This window comes from Hyperolius riggenbachi, chromosome 1 (assembly GCF_040937935.1).
Source record: "Hyperolius riggenbachi isolate aHypRig1 chromosome 1, aHypRig1.pri, whole genome shotgun sequence".
NCBI classification, from domain to species: Eukaryota; Metazoa; Chordata; class Amphibia; order Anura; family Hyperoliidae; genus Hyperolius; species Hyperolius riggenbachi.
Genome location: NC_090646.1, coordinates 89,649,261 through 89,665,434, shown reverse-complemented (window position 1 = coordinate 89,665,434; position 16,174 = coordinate 89,649,261). Strand labels below are relative to the sequence as shown.

Here is a 16,174-nt window from a genome sequence, read left to right as displayed (position 1 = left end):
CCCTGGTGCCTGTACATTCACGTCTCACCTGCTCCAGCTGGCACAACTGTCCAGATGCTCCCGGTGTTGTTTGCTGCCAAGCACGTGCGTGTGACGTCATTCACAAGCCACGTGCTATACGGGCAACCACATGGGGCGCTCATGGCGAAGAAGCAGACAAGACCGAGAGCAGCTGAACAGTCGCAGCAGCTGGAACAGAAGAGATTTGAATGCACAAGGATGGGGGGGGGGGGGAAACATTATCATTTGGGGGGACAGCTTTTATTATAAAATAAGGTAACGTATATACTAAAATAGGAGTCGACCTCGTGTATAAGTCGACTCCAATATTCAACCTTCTTAAGCTGGAATTTTGTATTGACTCAAGTATAAGTCTACCCAGCAAAGTTAATGGCTGCAGCCTAGTTTTTTCCCCTGCCCCTTTTCCTTGTTAATTGCTGTGGCCAGGATGTTCAAACCTGTGTTTTCTTGGTATTTCCTTTCCTCAAAGTATCACTGGGTAAATTGCTGCAAATGGGAATGTCACTATTAGTACACACATTACTCAGTGTTGCCCGTGACTCGTGTATAAGTCGACCCCTATACTTTTATAAAGTGAATCAGACCTACATTTTTAGACTTAGACTCGAGTATTTACAGTATTTCCTTTTTTGTTTTCCTAAACTGCTAAATTTCTAAACTGTACTAGTGTTAGGGGTGGAAGGATTACGGTATTTTTTTAAACATTCAAGAATGAACAGGCATTTAAAGCCAATGGGTACCGGTTTTAAAAACAAAAAGTTAGATACTCACCTAAGGAGAGGGAAGGCTCGGTCCTAATGAGCCTTCCCTCTCCTCTCCCGGTGCCCTCGGTGCTGCGCTGGCTCCCCCGTTCGCGTCCGCCGCCGCAGGGACTTCGGAGGTCTTCGGGAGCACTCGGGCTTCCGAAGACGGGCCGCTCCATACTACGTACGCGCGAGCGCGTCATAGAGGGCGCTCGCGCATGCGTAGTAAGGAGCGGCCGCGTCATCGGGAGCCCGAGTGCTCCCGAAGCCTTCCGAAAGCTCCCTTCGGCATGCGGAAGTGGCAGTATTTGACCGAACTGGTCGAATACTGCCACGGGGGATCCTGCGCGGGACCGGGCACCGGGAGAGGAGAGGGAAGGCTCATTAGGACCGAGCCTTTCCTCTCCTTAGGTGAGTATCTGACTTTTTGTTTTTAAAACAGGTAAACATTCACTTTAACCTAATCTATGTTCTTAGAAATTTTCAGACTATAATCTCCAATCCCATTATATACTTAAGCCTGGTACACACTTTCAATTATAATTGGCCAATTACTGACCAATTTTACCACCTCCATGTAGTACGAGGGTTTCTCTACACAATCTGGTCGGTATTCAACATCTGTTGATCCTCATACTACATGAAGTTGATAAAATTGGTCAGTGATTGGCCAATCATAATTGAAAGTGTGTACCAGGCTATAGTTCTCTCTACTTAGCTTTCAAATTATATTGTATAAAAATGATTATAGAAGGGTGTCTCGTTTACCTCTGATCTATTTTTATATATCACTATTTATTCTTTATCGGTATCTGTAAACCATAACATTCATGTATTTTCCTTTATAGTGATTCGGCCTCGGATTCTGACAGCTTCTATGGATCAGTGGAGCGTCCTGTTGCTATTAACTATGTGCACAACCCTGCAGATGGTAATTATTTGTATTCATATACTGCTTTATGCCTTTGATATAGTGTGATGTTTATGAACAAGTGTAGTCCAGAAAGTAACAGCTGTTTGCGTTTCTCTGCCACGTAAGGTATTCTTCCTGTGCAATTTAACTTGAAGGTTAACCTCTTCTCTTTCTCATATAACTGCTGAATGCCAGTAATTGTTTGTTCAGTAGCATTAACATAAAGGCTCCCCAATTCTCCCCACTCATAGGTGAGGAGTGTGATACTACTACAAGAAAGGGATTGATTATTTGGAAAAATAACAGGAGTTACTGTTAGTCTAAAATAAAATCAATAACATTTTTCCATAACCATTTTTGGCTGGCATTGCTCCTTAAATAAACATTATCAAAGTTTACCTTTTTTTTTTAAACACCTCCAGATGATCTTATAAGGGGAAGGATTTTTTTTCCCTTTTACTACCACTATAAGCCATCAGAAAGTCCCTTCTGCCTATTCAAGGTGTTTAGAAAAAAAGTTAAACTTTGATAGTGGTCCTTTAAGGACCAGACCATTTTTCCCACTTCTCTTCTGTAATCACTGTGATCATTTAGACAGCTGAGTTTAGAGGCTACAGAGCGACGGGAGCATGCGGCAACAGGAGATTGAGATCTACGCCCTGGCAGGGATAAGAGGCTCCAAATAGAGTGCACATTTCAACCAGCTGTGACGGGTTGATTGATTAACTGAAAATGGCTGTTACTTTGCAGACAACCCTTGTAGTTTCCAATCATTTTCCAACCATAGCTGTGTGATATCATAAGCCTCGTACTAACGTCATGAATTTGTGTACAAATCTTCCGATGACCAGCAATTTTTTTTTTTGATCATCAAGTCATAATTTCTGCAATCTCACGACGTGGGTACGAGTGTGCGATTAGGCGAACAACGTTTTGCAGGGAATGGCAATAACAACCACCATGGCGGATTGGATCTTTAAAGAGGAACTTCAGCTTCAACAAAGATACTGTCATTAAGTTACATTACAGGGAGTGCAGAATTATTAGGCAAATTAGTATTTTGACCACATCATCCTCTTTATGCATGTTGTCTTACTTCAAGCTGTTTAGGCTCGAAAGCCTACTACCAATTAAGCATATTAGGTGATGTGCATCTCTGTAATGAGAAGGGGTGTGGTCTAATGACATCAACACCCTATATCAGGTGTGCATAATTATTAGGCAACTTCCTTTCCTTTGGCAGAAATCTTGCAAAGGGATGCAGCACTCTTAAAATTGCAAAGCTTCTGAAGCGTGATCATCGAACAATCAAGCGTTTCATTCAAAATAGTCAACAGGGTCGCAAGAAGCGTGTGGAAAAACCAAGGTGCAAAATAACTGCCCATGAACTGAGAAAAGTCAAGCGTGCAGCTGCCAAGATGCCACTTGCCACCAGTTTGGCCATATTTCAGGGCTGCAACATCACTGGAGTGTCCAAAAGCACAAGGTGTGCAATACTCAGAGACATGGCCAAGGTAAGAAAGGCTGAAAGACGACCACCACTGAACAAGACACACAATCTGAAACGTCAAGACTGGGCCAAGAAATATCTCAAGACTGATTTTTCTAAGGTTTTATGGACTGATGAAATGAGAGTGAGTCTTGATGGGCCGGATGGATGGGCCCGTGGCTGGATTGGTAAAGGGCAGAGAGCTCCAGTCCGACTCAGACGCCAGCAAGGTGGAGGTGGAGTACTGGTTTGGGCTGGTATCATCAAAGATGAGCTTGTGGGGCCTTTTCGGGTTGAGGATGGAGTCAAGCTCAACTCCCAGTCCTACTGCCAGTTTCTGGAAGACACCTTCTTCAAGCAGTGGTACAGGAAGAAGTCTGAATCCTTCAATAAAAACTTTATTTTCATGCAGGACAATGCTCCATCACACGCGTCCAAGTACTCCACAGCGTGGCTGGCAAGAAAGGGTATAAAAGAAGAAAAACTAATGACATGGCCTCCTTGTTCACCTGATCTGAACCCCATTGAGAACCTGTGGTCCATCATAAAATGTGAGATTTACAAGGAGGAAAACAGTACACCTCTCTGAACAGTGTCTGGGAGGCTGTGGTTGCTGCTGCACGCAATGTTGATGGTGAACAGATCAAAACACTGACAGAATCCATGGATGGCAGGCTTTTGAGTGTCCTTGCAAAGAAAGTCCGCGATCGCGCGAATCGCGGCACTTTGCGCGCGCAAAAGTCAGCGAAAAGCACTTCACGTGCTAACTGTTTAGCACACCCATGCTAAACAGTTTGCACCGCTTTGTGAATCAAGCCCATTGCGTGTTCCCCTAGGACAGGAAGATGGAGCAGGAGCTACAGGAGAAAAGCAACCTCACCTTATCAATTTCTGGGTTAGAAATCACAATTTGTATGAGTTTTAGACCTATTCTGGTGAGCAGGACACATCAGAATATGGCATGTCACTTTAAGATGACTTCTTGGTCTCTTCATCATGCAATGAATCAGACTTTATACAGCAGAAACACAAGCAGATAAACAGTGTCTATTTTAACTTTCAAATTATTATTGCATGAGAACAAATGAGCATCCCTTTGATTAATACACCCGTGACATGAAGCAAAGCTAGCTAAGGTAAGCAGAGAGCCGTAGCTACCATAGCAATTGTTGTGGGGCCCTGGAGCATAGGGGGCCCAAATTATGTGTTAAAGAGAATCTGAAGCCTTTTTTTTAATCTCCTTTTATTGCGCAGATAGCTTCAGAATTAAGATCAAAGCTGATTCGCCACATCCCTGTGGCAGATCGAAGTATTTATCCCCCTGAAATCCTGGGGCAAAATTCTGTGATCACAGAATTTTGCTTCCTGGTAGAGGCAGAGCTGTGCGCAGTAGCTCTGCCTCTTCTCCAGTCTATCTCCACCTCTCCCCGCCCCTCTCAGTGAAAAAAGACTGAGGGGCGGGGAGAGGTGGAGATAGACTGGATAAGAGGCAGAGCTACTGTGCACAGCTGTGCCTCTACCGGGCAGCAAAATCTCATTCAGCCGTGTGGATGCGGGGAATCAGCTTGGATCTTAATGCTGAAGCTAATTGCCCAATAAAAAGAGATTTTTTTAAAAAAAAAAAAAGCGCCTCTCTTTAACTATTCATTTTCCAGCATTTCTCTACCCTCTGACTTTACCTCAATGGCCATAGACTATTTGCAATGTGACTTGCATAGGAATGTACATTGCCCAGTCAACCCATATCCCATCGGGTAGGGGCAGGTGGCATTGCTCAAGAGGTCAAGGTCCCATGGCCCCATCAAAATTCTGCTATGGTGCCCCATAATCCCTAGCTACACCTATGTTCATGCTGGATTTACATTCGTTTGTGCATTGTGCACATGAGGCACCGCTGTAGCCATGGATACAGGACGCTGGATGGGCGGATGGAGATACCATCGATGGAACGATGAGAGCAGGTTAGTGAAGCAGCACCGCCCATCTAGGTAGAGAGAGGCAGGGAGTGCGAGGAGGGGGACATGTGGGGAGGGGAGCCGCCTCTTTCTGCCCTCTAATTGTTACCGTCCTGAAGCATGTGATTCACGTTGCTTCATGGAACAACAACCTCTGTGCATTAGTTGTTATTGTTGTTATTATCAGTCACACTAGTGAATAACGTCACATGACTAGAGCCAGAAACCAGATAACTACTACTTCTAATTATCTACTGTATCCTAACAGATAGCTGGCAGAATGATGAAGACGATGATGAAGACGACTATCTAGAACCAGATGGCATTGAGGGTAATTAAATTATAACCATATATTGACCAATGCCTACATTTACTGCACACAGTGTATTTTTACAAATCATGACGTGTTGATAAACAATGAAAGGCAACAACACAGCAGCTTAACTGCTTCCAGACCGTGTTAGTTGCAGCTGACTGCACGGCTCTTACAGGGCGTAAATTTCAACTAGTACCACCACTCCCGCTGATCTCGCCTCTCTCTTCCCACCACAGTTCACTCACCCTACCTACTATATGACAGAAAATGGATGTGCTTTCATTGGCTCCTGACCGCGTGGCCACTGTGAGCCAGTGTGATTTTAATGAACAGGGCCAGGAGACAATGAAAGCGGCTATTGACCAGCGCACAGAGCTCTGCCGTCATAGCGAGGGCAGAGAGAGGTGCCTGCCGTGAAGAGGTAGCAGCGGGTATGTGCAGTGATTCATTGGTAAACATCGTTTTGTGGTACCAGCAGTCTCTGGCCCCTTAAAGAGACTCTGAAGTGAGTCTGAAAGCATGTAATTACTATAAAGCACTATAGATAGTGCTAAACCGCCGCATCCCCGCGGCAACATGAGGGGTTTATACCCCCAAATCACCTCTGCAAAATCCACGACTTTCTTGGTCATGGATTTTAGCTGCTCATGGAGGCAGAGCTTTGAGCTGCAGCTCTGCCTCCATGCGCGTCAATCTCCGCCTCTGCCCTGCCCCTCTCTGTGAAGGCAGATTGAAAGGGACGGGGAGAGGTGGCGATCAGTGGGGAGTGGCGCTATAAGAGGCAGAGCTACAGCGCTAAGCTCAGCCTCATCAGGAAGCGCTCCCCCGACTTTGCAAAGGGCATTTGGGCGGTATAAACCCCTCGTTTTGCCACGGGGATACCGCGGTATAGCACTATCTACAGTGCTTTACAGTAATTACATGCTTTCAGACACGCTTCAGAGTCTCTTTAAGGGGCCAGAGACTACCGGTATGAAAGGGGTTATAGTACCCATGAAGATAGAAAAAATTTTGTGGATTAAGCTCATGGTGGGCTAGATTACCTGTTTCTGCCACTCACTAGTTTTTTCTTTTCTTTTTTTTTTATATCAATATCATTGAACAATAATATCATTTGCAAATGTATTTTTGAGAGTATTGCCCTACTGATTTGTAATTTTAAATTCTCCTTTGTTTAGATGGTGCACCTAGCTATCCACCCCCACCAGTTCCAAGACTACCAAAAGGGGAAGACACCCCAAAAAGACATTCAATACCTAACCAGGTTCCAAAACCAAAGTCACCCATTCCTCCAGCGAAAATGCCTGATTCAGATTCCACTCGGAATTCCACCATTCAACCCTACAAATTTGAAATAGATAGAATGCCTCCTCCTATCCCTACCTTTGCTCCAGCTCACAGAGGGAGTGGGCCAAAGCCACCTCCTCCTCTTCCACCACCAGGCGATAAACCCTTGCCGCCTCCACCCAGAAGGGAATCTGCAAGCTCTGTTTCCAGCGCAACAAAGCAACCATCTTTTCCACCATTCCGCCAATCAGATTCACCAGCCACATCTGGCTCAACAAGAAGTCCTGCAAATTATCAACCTTCAGAAGCAAAGCACAGCAGTGTACAGCAAGTCAAGTTTGGGAGTTCTTCAGTGAAGGAAGAACTGATAAACATTCTTAAAAATGGCCCTCCACCATTGGTGCCACAAAAGCCAGCTGTACCGTCTACTGAAAAAATATCAAGCAAACCTAGCCAGATATCACCACCACCTCCTTTGCCACCAGTAAAACCTCCAGCCCTCTCTGAAAGTATAAAGTCCAATCACGCCCCACCCATTCCACCAAGCAAGCCAAGAACAATTGGACAGCAATCACTCACTAAGCCACCTGCTGTTGCTGCAAGGTCACAGCGACCACCACTGACATCACTTTCTGATAAGCCTGGATTTCCACCTCCAATGTAAGTATTCATTGCAATTTTCATTGTCGGGCTATTTACACATATTTTGATAAAGTCACATAAATTGTAACCAAAGGTAATAAAAATAATGTAAGGCTCCTTTAAACAGGAGGAGTCTTAAAGAGACTGGAAGAACTTCAGCCTATCATTTGTCTAACCAATTGCTTTTTAACCAAATTCCTTTAAGTATATAATTCTTTGGGTGATTGTGGAGGAATGTGGATATGCGCATGTACTTATAGGTGGATGTGCAGATTTTAGATGTATTGATGCGTGCACGCAGTCGTATGTAAATTTTATTGATTTTTTATATGAAGTAAACATTTTTTATTGATTGAAATACCGGTTGATTGTATGATCTACAGGTGGAATACAGACAATCCTGGTTAGATATAGGTGTCTTATTTACTTGCATAAAGAATAGCGCCATCCTCTGTTAAAATACTTTGGGAGTCTTAAAGAGAACCCGAGGTGGGTTCTAACAGTGCTATCAGCACACAGAGGCTGGGTCTGCATATAACGCCCAGCCTCTGTTGCAATACTGCTCCCCCCCAGGCCCCCCCTGCGCTCTGCTTGCCCACATAAATCCAGCCCCGTGCTAGCGACACACAGCGTGTCGCAGCCGGCTGTTTACCTTTGGCAGTGTCAGTCTCACCGCTCCCCGCCTCCTCCATAGCGCTGCTCCCCGCCTGCGTCCCTTCTCTCCCTGCTGATTGGAGGGAAAGGACGCAGGCAGGGAAGTGGCAAGACTGACACTGCCAAAGGTAAACAGCCGGCTGCCACACGCTGTGTGTCGCTAGCACGGGGCTTGATTTATGGGGGGCAAGCAGAGCGCAGGGGAGGCCTGGGGGGGGGGGAGACGGTATAGCAACAGAGGCTAGGTATTATATGCAGACCCAGTCTCTGTGTGCTGATAGCATTCTTAGAATTCACCTCGGGTTCTCTTTAAATATCATATGCCCAACTCTGAATTCAAGATCGAGATTTCTCAATCAGGACAACTATTTTTGAAAATAATGTATTTATTTATATATACATAAAGTTGACAGAAAAATTGCAAATTGAATTATTAAAGGGGCATTCACAGTGGGAAGTTATTGTCCTGCGTTATAAAGTCATTATAACGCAGGTTACTGCACTGTAATGCTGATACGGTAATGCAATATTTTTTTTATCAATTTGTGTTAAGATTGCTGAGAAATAAAGATTTTGTTGCTTCCATTGTGTGGCAATGTAAAGTTTGGTGGAGACCACTACGTGCTAAGTTAACTTATGATTTGCATGTTAAAGATACACTGAAGCGAAAAAAAAATGATGATATTATGATTTGTATGTGTAGCACAGCTAAGAACTAAAACATTAATATCAGATACATCAGTGTAATTGTTTCCAGTACAGGAAGAGTTGAGAAACTCCAGTGGTTATCTCTATGCAAACAAGCCATTAAGCTCTCCGACTAAGTTAGTCCTGGAGAGGGCTGTTATCTGACTTTTATTAACTCAACTGTTCCTGGACTATTTACTTTTCCTCTGCTAGAGGAGAGGTCATTACTTCACAGACTGCTCTGAAAGACTCATTTTAAATGCTGAGTGTTGTGTAATCTGCACATATTATAGAATGATGCAATGTTAGAAAAAACACTATATACCTGAAAATAAAAGTATGAGAATATTTTCTTTGCTGCTAATCTTCTAGTAATTATTCATAGTACACAACCAATTCATTATATCATATTTTTTTTTCCGCTTCAGTGTCTCTTTAAGGGCCCATTCACACTTGTGCGGGAATCGAGCGATTCCCGCTCACGGCAAACCGCTAGCGGTTCTGCAAGAACCGCTACACAATGTAGCGAGTGGCAGTGTTCTCACTGCCGCGGTTGCGGTTAGCGATAACCGCAACCGCGCTGCATGCAGCGGTTTGCCGGCGACGAGCGTTCCGCGATTAGCGATCGTGATTAGCGTGCACAGCACGCTAATCGCGATCGCTCCAAAACCGCCGCAGTGTCCAGTGATTTTTCCGCGCTAATCGCGGGAAAATCACTCCCGCAAAACGCCGGCGGTAATCGCCGGCGTTCTGCGGTTCTAAGTGTGAATGGGCCCTAAGTATTGGGCGGTTTATGACCCAGTAGGAACTCTTGGGGGTCTTTAGTAATTGAAGTGGAAAACATTTGAGATCAGGTTGTGGCAACTTAAGACCATGGCCCATATGCAATTCACTTTTTTTTCACCTGAGTTATCTCCAAGGTGGTATTTTTAAATTTGTCGATAAAATGCTTTTTAAGCCACCAGAAAGCAAGAAAATACTAAAAATAATTTTGATATCACTTTTTCATTTACATTTCGGTACTTTTTTTAATTGAAAAGTACTGGAAAGTTATTTTAAATAGAAGGTGAAAAATTATCTCCTAGGTGAAAACTCAGGTGAAAAAGTGAATTGCATATGGGCCATATCTTGGAAACCTTCGGGCAGTCCCACCATATATGATACATATTGTAGTGCCAGGGAGGGGGCAACCCCTAAAATAGGTATCATGACAGGTAGGATACATAATGGCTAGCTTTTGAGGGACCAAATATGTTCTATGTAATAGTCTTGGAAACCTCTAAGTTAGAGGATTGACGTCTACTGTAATTTAATGCACAATTTAGGTGGATAACAATGGATAAGGGATTTTTCCTGTCTAAGGAACTCTAATATGCAAACACAACATAGCATACATTTTACTTGACTGCAAACTCTTGATCCTAAAGCAAAATCTAGCTGGAAAACAAAGAAGGAAAACAGAAGTGACCTGATTTGTTCTAAGGAATGTTATCACCCAATCTTTATCTCCCCATTAATTCACCCACTTGGACATCATAATATATATAATAAAAAAATGTAGAGAAAAAAATGAACCCAAATTAAACAGATATTCCCAGTTTGCAATGCAGGGAAGGTCAATGTTTTAGGGTATGACTATACAATATATGGAATCCATGAATATCCAAGCAAATAACTTAATTGGTTTTAGTATAATTGAAATTCATATTTACCAATCATATGGAATGGGAGGATTCACTGGGCCTGTGAGGTCACCCCAATCTCTCCCTCTCTGGATGGCAGAGCGCTTAGCAAGAGGCTTTTTGGACATGAAAGTGTGTGTGAGAGTCTGGGAGTCCTGTTGTTTGTAGCCTGTAGGGTATGAGAGTGTCTTTTGCCGGGTTACGAATTTCATCGGATCCAGAACTCATCCCTGCAGGCTACTGACTCTTTGAAGTTTTCTCTGCTAAAACAGGGAGAGACAGTTGAGATAAGAGCCCATAATCGTCAGGTCGAGTGGCGTAGCAATAGGGGGTGCAGAGGTTGTGACCGCATCGGGGCCCTTGGGCAAGAGGGGCCCCAATGGAACCCCCTCAACTGCAGTTTTAGCTCTCTATTGGTCCTGTGCTGGTAATAATCACTTCTATAGATGCTTTGAATAGTAGTAATCATTAGCACACCATTCCCCATCCCCTTCTTGCTCCTCTGACACTGTAGTTGCCCTTGGCAGATTTTGGTGCGCCATATCAATTATTATGTATAGATTGCTTGGGGTGGGGGCCATGTAAAACTTGCACTGGAGCCCAGAGCTCCTCAGCTACGCCGCTGGTAAGGTCTATGGCTACCTTTAGCTGTACTACACATACAATTCATTATATTATAAGTTTTTATTCACTTCAGTGTCACTTTAAGGCCCCTCAGCAGTGATGCCCTAAATCTTCTGTGAACTAAATACAGTAGTCCCACAATCCAACGATTGTTTGTATGTAAATGGACCACTCTCCTCAACCTTTTTAAGTATCAGCTTATAACATTACTAGCAGACCCAATCACATTTAAAAACAGGCTCTAGGTCTATGTTTTCTCGCCGCCACCTGTTACTGCGCATGCGCGCGCAGCCGCCGCACATGTGCGCTCGAGAACATCCGCTGCACACCCGGCCGCCAGCTCACACGCCCGCCCGGCTCCCTGGCCCCATCCTCCTGGCTCTGTGAGGCTGGGTCCGTGCTGCGCAGATGCGCAGTAGCAAAAAGCACGGACCCAGCTACACAGGGACAGCGTGACGCAGGGACACGGGGGTTTTATTATAGAGGATGCTAATAGTGACATGTCAGTATTATAAAATGCAGCAGAAATAGTATAGATTTACATTTACAAAAGAGATGCGGAAGCTCTTATTGAACAACTGATTTATGGTCCGTTTTCCAGGCGACTGCCCCCGGATGGTCAGAGCTTCATAGACAAAACAGTGGAATCTCCAATCAGATCAAAAGTTGTTGAGGTTGACGAAAGCGACAGTGATGACGACTATGAAAAGGTAAGTGCCAGGGGCGTAACTAAAGGGGAGAAGCACATGCGATGGCAGGGGGCCCAGGGAGGTGGGGGGCCCCCAACTGCTAACCTCCCTTCCCTCTTATACAGGGGACTATACTTCAGATCAAGTGTTTTTGTGGCTACACTTGTCATAAAGATTTGATGGTCCCCAAGCCTGTGAAGGGCAAAGAGTGGAGGCAAGGGAAAGTTTGTGAACATGGGGGCACCATAAAAGTTTGCTGAGGGGGGGGCATGAATTGTTGTTATGCCACTGGTGAGTGCTACACTGTAACACTTGGGACTTGATTCACAAAATGGTGCTTAGTGTTAGCACGCTGTGAAGAGTGAAATTTCACATGATAACGGTTATCGCATGTAAAAATTTGCGTGCGCGCATTGACACAAATTTTTCACGCGTTAACGGTCACGTTCGCGCAATACATTCGCATTATCGTGCAAATGTTAACGCACGAAAAATTCGCGTTAACGCGCGAACATGAATTTTTGCTCGCAATAATTGTTTTTTCACGCTAAAACGCGCAAAAAGCTGTGCTGACAGCCTTGCTAACAGTTAGTGAATCAAGCCCTTAGTGATCACAACATTCATCTAGATAATTCTAGATAATTCCCTTTATTTCACAGCTAGGGAGCACTTGTAGCACTATTTATAGATTGAGGACTAGACTTCTCTGATAGGGAGCGTCTTCCTGCTGCCTATGGAGAGCACCTCAGCTGCCCTTAAAGGGAACCTGAATATATGGGATAGGGAGGCTGACATATTTATTTTTTAACAATACCAGTTGCCTGGCAGTCCTACTGATCCTAGCCTCTAATATATACATGTCAAACTGTGGCCGGCGGGCCAACTCTGCCCTGCAGAGCCATCAAGCTTTGCCCACAAGTGTCTTCCCCTTTTTGCATTATGTTTGGCCCACTCTAGACCACCAGGGAAGCCATATTGAAGGTTAAGCCCTAGATCACCAGAGAAGTCATATGGGAGAGGGATGGGGGAAAGCATTAGACACCAGGGAACTGTATAGGGAAGGGAGGAGGGCACTATACACCAGGGAACTGTATAGGGTAGGGAGGGGCCACTTTACACCAGGGAACAGTATAGGAAAGGGAGGGGGGCACTATACACCAGGGAACTGTATAAGGGAGGGAGGACCACTAAACACCAGGGGACTGTATAGGAAAGGGAGAACCACTAGACTTAAAGAAATCCTGTATTGAAAAAAAGGGCCACTGGGGGGTACTTACCTTGGGAGGGGGAAGACTCTGGATCCTACTGAGGCTTCCCCCTTCTCCATCCCATGGTGGTCTCGCTGGGCCGCTCCGAACGGTGGCCATGTAAATATTTACCTTCCCGGCTCCAGCGCAGGCACAGTAGTGGCTCTCGGTTCGAGATCAGGCGTAAATGGCCAATCCCAGTTGGATCTGCTCTACTGTGCAAGCGCAAGTCGCCTGCAGAGTAGAGTGGATCCGACTAGGATTGGCTATTTCCGCCTGATCCGAGCCGAGAGCCGCTACTGCGCCTGTGCTGAGGGTAAATATCGCAGGCGCTACTGCTATTACGCCACAGCCTGGTAAATTGTCGGCTGTGGTGTTGGAGGGGCCCAGCGAGACCACCGCGGGTCAGAGGAGGACGGGGGAAGCCTCAATCGGATGCAGAGGCTTCCCCCTCCCAAGGTAAGTACCCCCCAGGGGCCCTTTTTTTTCGATACAGAGTCTCTTTAATAAATATAGTCACAAGTCCTAATAGGTCTGGTTTCTTTTTAAGGTTCCTTTGCCTGCTTCCGTCTATGTGGATACATGTGATTCTGGTGATGTGGAAAAGTAAGTGTTGTTTCATTACATTTTGTATAAATTGTATAGAAACACTGTTCAGGTATATGTTTTGTTAAGTCAGTTGTATAGTATGTCGGTTTTCTGTTGATACTGTTTAACCCCTTCCCGACCTCCTAACGCCAATAGGCGTCAGGAAGGTGGCAGTCCCAGGACCGCATAACGCCAAAAGGCGTCAAGTCCTGGGGCGGGGTTTTGGAGGCCCATTGGCGCGCATCCCCGCTTGCATCTACAAGCGGCGATTGCCGCTAGCAGACTGTTAGACGGCGAAACCGCCATCTATTTACATTGTACAGCGCTGCGATCTACGGCAATGCTGTACTAGGGACAGGACAGCCGTAACACTCGGCTGTCCCCTGGAGAGGCTCAGAGAGCGATCGGCTCTCTAGGGCTGATGCTGAGGGGGATCCATAAATTTAAAAAAGGACGATTTTAATCAAAATTAAATAACAAAACAATTAATAAAAAAAATCTAAAATTGCCAGCAGCCAAATATTCTGTGTTCCTGAATCAGTTAAGCATCCCATCCTATCCCCAACCTCTATTCATTTGTAGCTAAGTTTCCTTCTGCAGCTGCTCTGACCATATTTCTGCACAGCAGGCAGATGAGAGGATACTCTTGTCCCCTGTTAAGCCGGAGATCAATGTGTTCATTGTGGGTTTCTTCTCTTTTCAGAATGTTCAAAGCTGCGGATGCCAGAGGAAGCCCCCTGAATGGACTTTTCTGCATTAGAAACTCTTCTACTAAGACCGGAAAGGTAACGCTGATGCTGCATACAGAAACATTACCTCTTATCATTCCGCTCTCAGTTTTATGCAGTGTGTATTTTCACAGCAATTTCCTGTTTCCTGATTGCCAAAGAAAATCATTTGATGAAACATCAGGGTCAGTTCCCAGTGTGACTACAGCTCGCCTCTCAGTGAGCGGATGGGGACATCTGCGCAAGGCCACGAGTGCCTTGAATGAGACTTGTCAGATTTATTGTATAAATAATCGGGTGAAGGTATCTGCTGTGTAATTAATGATGACCTTCTCTTTCATCGCAGGTCATAGTGGTGTGGGATAAACAGGATGGAAAGACAAGAAACTACAGAATATATGAAAAGGTTAGTATAACCTACAACCTGACAATACCCAAGCAGCTCAGGTTGACCCAGAACCGCTAGGAAAGTAAATGGGACTAAAATAGACCGAAAAGCCCTCCTACTAGCAACAAAAAAAACAACGCTCAGTGTAATTTGCCTACTTAAAACAGACGGTACTTGCGATAATTCAGCTTTAAGTGAGAAACTGTGGTTTCCCATGGTGCATCACTCCTGAATATGCAAATAACCCCTTTTTGCCCCTGAAGCCAGGCTTACATCCAGAAACTTCTGGTGTATAATAAACCTATAGCTTATCAATTTTAATGTGGCTCTGAAAAATGTATAAGTTATACACGAGCGGTTCTAGATGTAAGCCTGGCTTCAGAGGCAGAAAGAGATCATTTGCATATTCAGTAGTGATGCATTGTGGGAAACCACAGTTGCTCGCTAAGAACTATATTATCGCAAATACCTTCTGTTTTAAAGTACCTCTGAACCCAGTGTTGTTTTACATTCTTTTAATCATGTTCAGTGTCCTGTGGTTCCCGTGTTACACTGCAATAATATTCAACTGACTAGAGCGTTGATTATGGGCGGGGAGGAAGTAGCAGCTCCCCTCCTCTCAGCCTGTCCCTAGAAACACCCCTTTTACTCACAGTTTAGGGTCCCGGCCTACTGACGCAGTTGTGTCCGCTTTGCAGTTGCACATCAATGTAACAGATGCTGAAAAGCGGACAGAAGCGGATACAACTGCGTCAGTGGGCTCAGGCCCTTATGGTTCCTTATATTACTGTTGCACAGTGCATAGGAGAGCTGCGATGTGTGTGGGCTTGGGGCGAGTTTGGAGCTTCGGAACAATAGCGTATGAATAGCTGTACCTCTGCTATTAGTACACTATCGTCCTCTTAAACCACCGGCAAGCGAGAACATGCTCAAAATTATTATGAAAGTACTTTTTCACCAACTTTTAGTTACTTTTTCAAATGTAAAATGTTTAAGGCCTCTTTCACAGAAGGACGTTGCGGTTTGATGCGATGTTAAAGTCGCAATGCACATTACAACGCAATGCCCCAAAAAAATTGCAATGCAACTCAATGCCCCATTATGGTCGCATACAGTAGAGCATACAGGCAATGAAAAGTATGTTTCCAAGTCATTACTGAGCATGTGCAAACAGTCCAACGCAGCTAATAACGTGTATAACGCACAGCATGCAGTACTTTCACTTAACGTGCAGCGTGCACTGTGAATGGGGCATTGATTTTTTTATTGCAGTGAGTTATTCTGCATTTAATGTTGTGTTAACGTGCGACTTTAATGTCGAACTGTGAAAGAGGCCTTAAAGTAATTTTAAAGAGCATATGAAACTTATCTCCTAGGAGATAATCTAAGATTGAATTGTTTATAAGGAAATAAATATGGCAGCCCCCATATCCCTCTCACTTCATGTGTACTTTAAGTACCTACTCTAAAGGCCAGTACCAACGATGCGATTTTCCCTGCAATTTTCCCAATGACTGGTGA

General features: G+C 44.7%; 1 protein-coding gene across 8 annotated transcripts in view; it reads left to right on the top strand.

The window, feature by feature from the left end:
* The window catches only part of SH3BP2 (SH3 domain binding protein 2), a 156,038-nt gene that overhangs the window by 134,822 nt on the left and 5,042 nt on the right, over positions 1 to 16,174 (top strand). For all 8 annotated transcript variants that reach the window (XM_068276555.1, XM_068276546.1, XM_068276524.1 and 5 more), the window contains 7 exons: positions 1,613 to 1,695; positions 5,390 to 5,452; positions 6,616 to 7,384; positions 11,615 to 11,723; positions 13,500 to 13,555; positions 14,241 to 14,322; positions 14,612 to 14,671. In XM_068276555.1, the coding sequence (XP_068132656.1) occupies positions 1,613 to 1,695; positions 5,390 to 5,452; positions 6,616 to 7,384; positions 11,615 to 11,723; positions 13,500 to 13,555; positions 14,241 to 14,322; positions 14,612 to 14,671 (1,222 nt within the window). The remainder of the gene's footprint in view (positions 1 to 1,612; positions 1,696 to 5,389; positions 5,453 to 6,615; positions 7,385 to 11,614; positions 11,724 to 13,499; positions 13,556 to 14,240; positions 14,323 to 14,611; positions 14,672 to 16,174) is intronic.